The sequence below is a fragment of the Ruditapes philippinarum genome, unplaced genomic scaffold, assembly GCF_026571515.1.
Source record: "Ruditapes philippinarum isolate M1 unplaced genomic scaffold, ASM2657151v2 ctg3991_1_1_1_1, whole genome shotgun sequence".
Taxonomy (NCBI): domain Eukaryota; kingdom Metazoa; phylum Mollusca; class Bivalvia; order Venerida; family Veneridae; genus Ruditapes; species Ruditapes philippinarum.
This window is the reverse complement of record NW_026856793.1, coordinates 55,873-61,872: the sequence shown is the minus strand read 5'-3', so window position 1 is coordinate 61,872 and position 6,000 is coordinate 55,873. Positions and strand designations below refer to the sequence as shown.

Below are 6,000 nucleotides of genomic sequence, written 5' to 3'. Positions count from 1 at the left end.
CTTAAAGTAAAGCTAAGATATTTTTCTACTTAAAGTAAAGCTAAGATATACAATCATTCCACTGTCAATATAAATATCAGTTGCACTTATTTTAATTCCATACCTTCAATGTGGTCTACTAAAATTTACAATAAAGCCCTGCTTACCCTGACAGCTGACGACATTAATGTTATCAATCGCTATAATAACACCAGATCCAGAAAACTGAACAGTCGGCACATATCGTCCTACTGGATCATTGTTTCCCCTAAAAAATTATCTTCAATTTAAACTTCGCACCTACTTCATGATGAACGAGTTAATTTGTACTGATACCATCATAAACAGGAAAAAAATTAAACACGTAAAATCTAATTTTTATCCATTCAAAAGTAAAGTTAATGAATAGATCAACTAAGAATACAACTGTATATAAAAAAATAGACAGTGTTTTTTAAATCTTAGGCATTTTCAATACAATTGAACCTAGTTTACAGAAGTAAATATCTAATTTTTAGATGAGCGCAACAAAACGAAATAAAAACTTACCAGAACAAGTCTTTAACTGGTACAGTCAACTTTGTCCATTCCGATTGCATATTTATATTAACCTCATAATGAGATGGGTTTCTATATAAATCTCGAGTGATAATAACCATAGAAGCCGATGTTTCCGATGCGTTAACTGAAGGATCTGTCTGACAAAACACGTCCAATTCTATATCACATATGTCTTGTGAAAGAAAAAGTGGTCCACTTGTAATTTCTGCCTTGTCAGCATTCGCAGAATTATACAAAAGCACAAAATCTGCAAAGTAAATTAGAATAAACCATATAATCAAAAAAACTAGATATTTGAATATGTGTTTCATAGAATATCTGGTTGTCTTTTACGTCGCATCAACACTTAAAAAGGACTTATGGCGACTTACACGTTTTATTTGCGGATGAAGTTCTCATTGTACCCTCTTTATTTCTGCAAGAACACACACCCAACTCAAACCACTGACGTTCCCTAAGCTTGCTTGATAGCTTCCTTAAAATGTACCTTCCAGGTTCCAAACCCACAGCAGTGAGAGGGTAATGGGTTGTACATGTAGAACATGCGTAAATGTTAGAAAATCGTATCTCACACAAAACGTGCAACACTACTTTACATATTCATACATATACGCGATATATATCTACATATACGCGATATGTACACCTCTGATAAACAATGACACTTCATTAGGGTCAAATGTATTGAAATATGAAAACTAGCCAAAATAAAAATCACGCTGTAATAAGTCCAACTCTACATAAGTCTGACTTTTCCTTTTCGAACTGTTACTAAGAATAACACTCTTTTGCTGAATTCTTGGTAAACAAGAACCGGATGATGCTCCCCGAATAGATTTTAGACGCAGAGAAGTAGTATCGTGACGACATCTCTTGTAGTTTCTGAGTTATATCTCGGACAATGTTCACAGTGTAAAATTGAAATTCTAAATAAGGCAAGGCAGAGTTACAATGTTCACAGTGTAAAATTGAAAACAGCAGTTACTTCTAAATAAGGCAAGGCAGAGTTACCATTATTATGCATTGTACTTCTAACTAATGAGATCTATCTACCTACACAGTGTCTTGTTGATACCTGATGTGATTTCAGTGTTATATACTGGACAAAGTTTTAAGTATAATGATTAACAAAGGGCAATAACTCCATCACTAGACAAGGCAGAGTTACGATATTTTAATCGTGACACGAGTAGAACTAGAGCCTATGATCCCTGGTTTATGAGGCAACCTTAACCACTAGGCCACCGCTTCACCCCTTATGTCTTAATTGAAAGACAAGGCATTAACAATATGTATATCACAAAGAAGTTGTATAAAATAAAATGACAAACCATTTCGCGAGCCGCCTATAGAGGGTATCATCATATCAGTGCCAGCAACCCTGTACGGTGTATGTACATGATCCAGTGTGTCCGATAAGTCATATCCGCATAAATTTGTATCAAAGTCGCAATCAAATGAGTAATCTGCATACAAATATACAGGTGACAACAGCAATTTAAACATGTTGTTAACCAATGAAAAATATGAAACAAATCTAAAGATGGTGTATACCATTTTATTACTCCTATATCATAAAAACATACAAAAATTAATTTGAGAACGCATACTAATATAAGAAAGGTACATTTAAAAAGCAAACAAAACAAGTATTTTTGATAAATTGATAAATGTATTAATAAATTCATACATCTTTTGAAATTTACAAACCACAATTTTCCTCATCGTTCTCAGACGGGCAGTCTACAAACTTGTCACAAAAGACATCATCTTGTAAACATATGACGTTCACTTTTCCATTTCCATCTATAAAACTACACGTGCTTCCCGGGCATTGGGCTACAATACGAAAAGAATGTTATTGTGGACCATAGATGCTATAAACTTGTTACAAATGCTTTAACATTGATATGTGCATTCACTCAAATATACTATACACAACAGTATTTTTACAAATATGTCCATCAGTATAATTTATATAAGATTACAAAGCTGAAATTAATTCCTAAATAAACAAAAAGTAACTGAAAATGTCATTTTTCTTTGGAAAAGGAATAAAATTATGTTTGAAAGAAACATATGAAAATAGCATAATATATAAATATTTCCTAAAAGCATCTTACTTTTTGTGCACACTTCCCGAGACATATTAACATTGTCTATATACAGATGTGCAGCAACCTCCCTGTTATGTCGTGCTTCAAAGATAATACTGTAGCTCCCAACTGGCAAGTCCACTTTTATTTCCTGAACATGTCCTTGTGCCTTTAACTGATGGAAATTATTCATCTCTTCGAGAGAGCCTGACGAGTTTTTGATTATTCTTAATGCATTGTCATTGAAGTCTGTCATTAGTGTAAATGACATGCAGGTGTCGGTATCTACATGCATCACGGGTGTTTCTGCGAAAGTCAACATTTGGTCTCCGAGAGTCAACGTGCTGTCTAAAATAGAAAAAAAACAAGATATATCATCTATAACATTAACATGTTACAATTATAAGTATTGTTGATAGTGTTCATTTTAAAACGGAGAAAAGATGCATATAGAAATATTTGGTGCTACAGATAAATGTCAAAACGGAATGTACGCACAAGAACAAAACGGAAGACAACGTTCACTAAACGCAGTACACGACATCATTTAGCCACATGTTAAAAATTTATTAGTAAGTAAAAGGTAAATACTATATACGTCAACCAAATGGAGGATTACGTAACTGTTGTATAACTATTATGATTCACTTTTGAGGAAGAACAAGTATCAAAGAAATTTCATTGTACATACTTCGGACTTCAGCGTTGTCTAGTTTCCATCCGCATGAATAATTGTCATCAAAATCACAATCAATAGTAGCTGTAAAACAATTTCAACATACGATTTAATTGTCGATACTATGATCTAGACTGTAGCTTGCAACTACTGCCATTTGTAAACAGATAAAATCAAATCAAGATATAATTTTTGTCGTGTTAGGCGGCCAACTCTTTTTACATGTTCATACTATGAAAATTACTTCTTTAAAAGTGACTAAAAGTTGAAGATTCTTAATTATTATTAATAGTGGAATAGTTATAGTCGATAATGCATTTCATTTAGATTTCATAACACATAGCAATGTAGTTCCAAGATAGTTCCAATCTTTCTTAAATTTTGCTTTTTCGTGAATACGACTGGTCCGTTCCAAATATTTCTTCAGTACAAAATATTCTAATTAAAGAAATCGTCAAATCGATTTTAAAACTTGACATATTTGTTATACAAAAATATTGATAGTATATTCACTTCAGTTATGTCTAAGCTGTTTTAACATTGTATTTTTTCAAGAATGAGTTTCCTTTGTGAAATTAATGATTATGATGATGATGACGACGACGACGAAGAAGGAGATGATGATGATGAATACACTTACAACATATTGAGGACGTCACAGTTGAGCAAAGGTTTTGGTGCTTGCAAGCATCGGTTAACGGCATGCAAAACATAAGTCCCTCCTCATCACAAATAACATCGTTCTCGTCCGGACATTCTAATAATATCATCAATGACATTTCACAAAACGTTATAAAAGTGGTTTGTAAGAATATTTTATAAATACATTTTAATAAGATGTTCGTAACAGAATGTTCATTTTATACTAGTAGTTACTAGTTACTAGTAGTTTGCAGTTACTGTATTATACGAAAATTATCGGGGAATATGGTTGTAACACTAATAATTTTTGTAGTAATATTGAACCTTAACTGTATCATCAAGAAACAAATTTTATCAAACTTACTAAATGTGACTCAATGTTGCTTTAAAAGTGACTGAACTAAACCAAAAGAAAGTGAAACCTTATTTATAATGGTTTTTTGTTGTTGTAATTTCTGAACTTCTGAACGACTTATTTAACATATTGTTAAAGACGATGTTTAACATACCTAGAGATCTACAATTACTACCATTGATGTTGACAGATTTTATATCTATACCCTCCTGATCGCCCATGTTCGCAGCAAATATAAGTCGGTATTTTGCCGAAGGTATAGACGCCTACAACGAAAATAAATTCGAATCAAGATATGAATTCATCGCAATTCCGAAAACGAAGTACATGTATCCTAAAGAAGTCATTTGTTTAACGGAAAGTATGTCAAAAGATGGGTATAAATGCAGAAACAACATGTAGATAGCTTTTCTCACAATTTCAAAATATTGTTTTACTTAAGTTAATTAAGAATAAGATAAATAAAAATAAAAGAAAAAATGCTATTTGAGAGAAAACTATTATAAACACGTAGTACACAATGAAAATCAATTAAACATATCGAGGACTAGGTGACTAGGCGCGGATCGTTTGTTACCGTATAATTTATTATAGAAAAGGAAATAAAACATTTTTTACACTTGACACTCGATATTTGTTTACTATTTTTTATTGTAAGGTTAGTACTATAACTGCACTATCACATATCTTATTACCTGAAAGTATTGTAAATCTCTCCATGTTTCATATATAATTGGAAAGCGACTATTTCTTAGGGGCAAGGATGATCCATCTAGAACGTTGACCAAGGATATTTCCAAATATGATTTATTTTCTACCGTGTTTCTTGTGGATCTCCTAACTTCTACTGATATGCAAAGTGATGAATCTATTCCGAAGCTAGGTGAGGAGAATGCCGCCCCTGTTTTTGACAATCGAACTAAACTCTCTGAAATTATAGAAGAAATTTTGGCTGAAATGCTTCAGACACATTTCTTCTTAATATTCGACCTATTTGAGAGCAAAGTATTTTTAAGCAGTAGCTCTAATTTTATGTAAAAGCATTACTGAATAATTCTAAAACATGAGAAACATAAATAAAAATAACAAGGAATTTCCGGGAATTTAGCTATTACATATACTGAAACGTTTTTTTTTCTTTTCTTTCCTATAACTGTTAAGCCTTGTTTACTTTTTTTAAATTTGAAATAGGAACATGTCATAAAGACGTCATATGTAAAAGCTAGGCTACTTAAAAACCTTTTAAAATGTAGCAATTTTAAGATGTTATCGTTATGTCAACAACATAAAACCATTAAAAAGTGTCATAAATCTTTGCTTATTAGATACAAAATATGTCTCAGGTGAATATTTTAATATTCAAATATGTTTAGTTTGCAATAAGAAAACTTCCTACCGTTCCATGAATTATAAAATTGTCCACCGGTGCCGATCATGTATCCGCACATAAACTGATCTTGAAACACACAGCTCTCAGATTGTACTAGATTATTAAAGAAAAACATACATATTGCATTATTGCTTGAAGCAAGTTACAATAATACAATCAAGGGATTGTGGGCAGTCTGTTTCTGATGTTATCATAAGGTGTTGTGAATTAAAGAGAGAAAATAACGTTTCCTGAAGACTTGTTTAACGTTTATGTATAAAAACAGGTTATATGATTAGAGTGACTGCAGAATAATTTATTG

The 6,000-nt window shown here is 32.0% G+C and overlaps 1 protein-coding gene across 1 annotated transcript; it reads right to left on the bottom strand.

Moving 5' to 3' along the window:
- Positions 1-524: 524 nt before the first annotated feature.
- Positions 525-5,511, bottom strand: LOC132747720 (uncharacterized). The gene is made up of 9 exons (XM_060737216.1): positions 5,481-5,511; positions 5,005-5,237; positions 4,464-4,575; positions 3,953-4,069; positions 3,328-3,396; positions 2,664-2,984; positions 2,251-2,379; positions 1,872-2,006; positions 525-787 (listed from the first exon to the last, which is right to left on the bottom strand). Exons 1-9 carry the CDS (start codon positions 5,509-5,511, stop codon positions 525-527), a joined length of 1,410 nt encoding a protein of 469 aa, XP_060593199.1.
- Between the last annotated feature and the right edge of the window lie 489 nt (positions 5,512-6,000).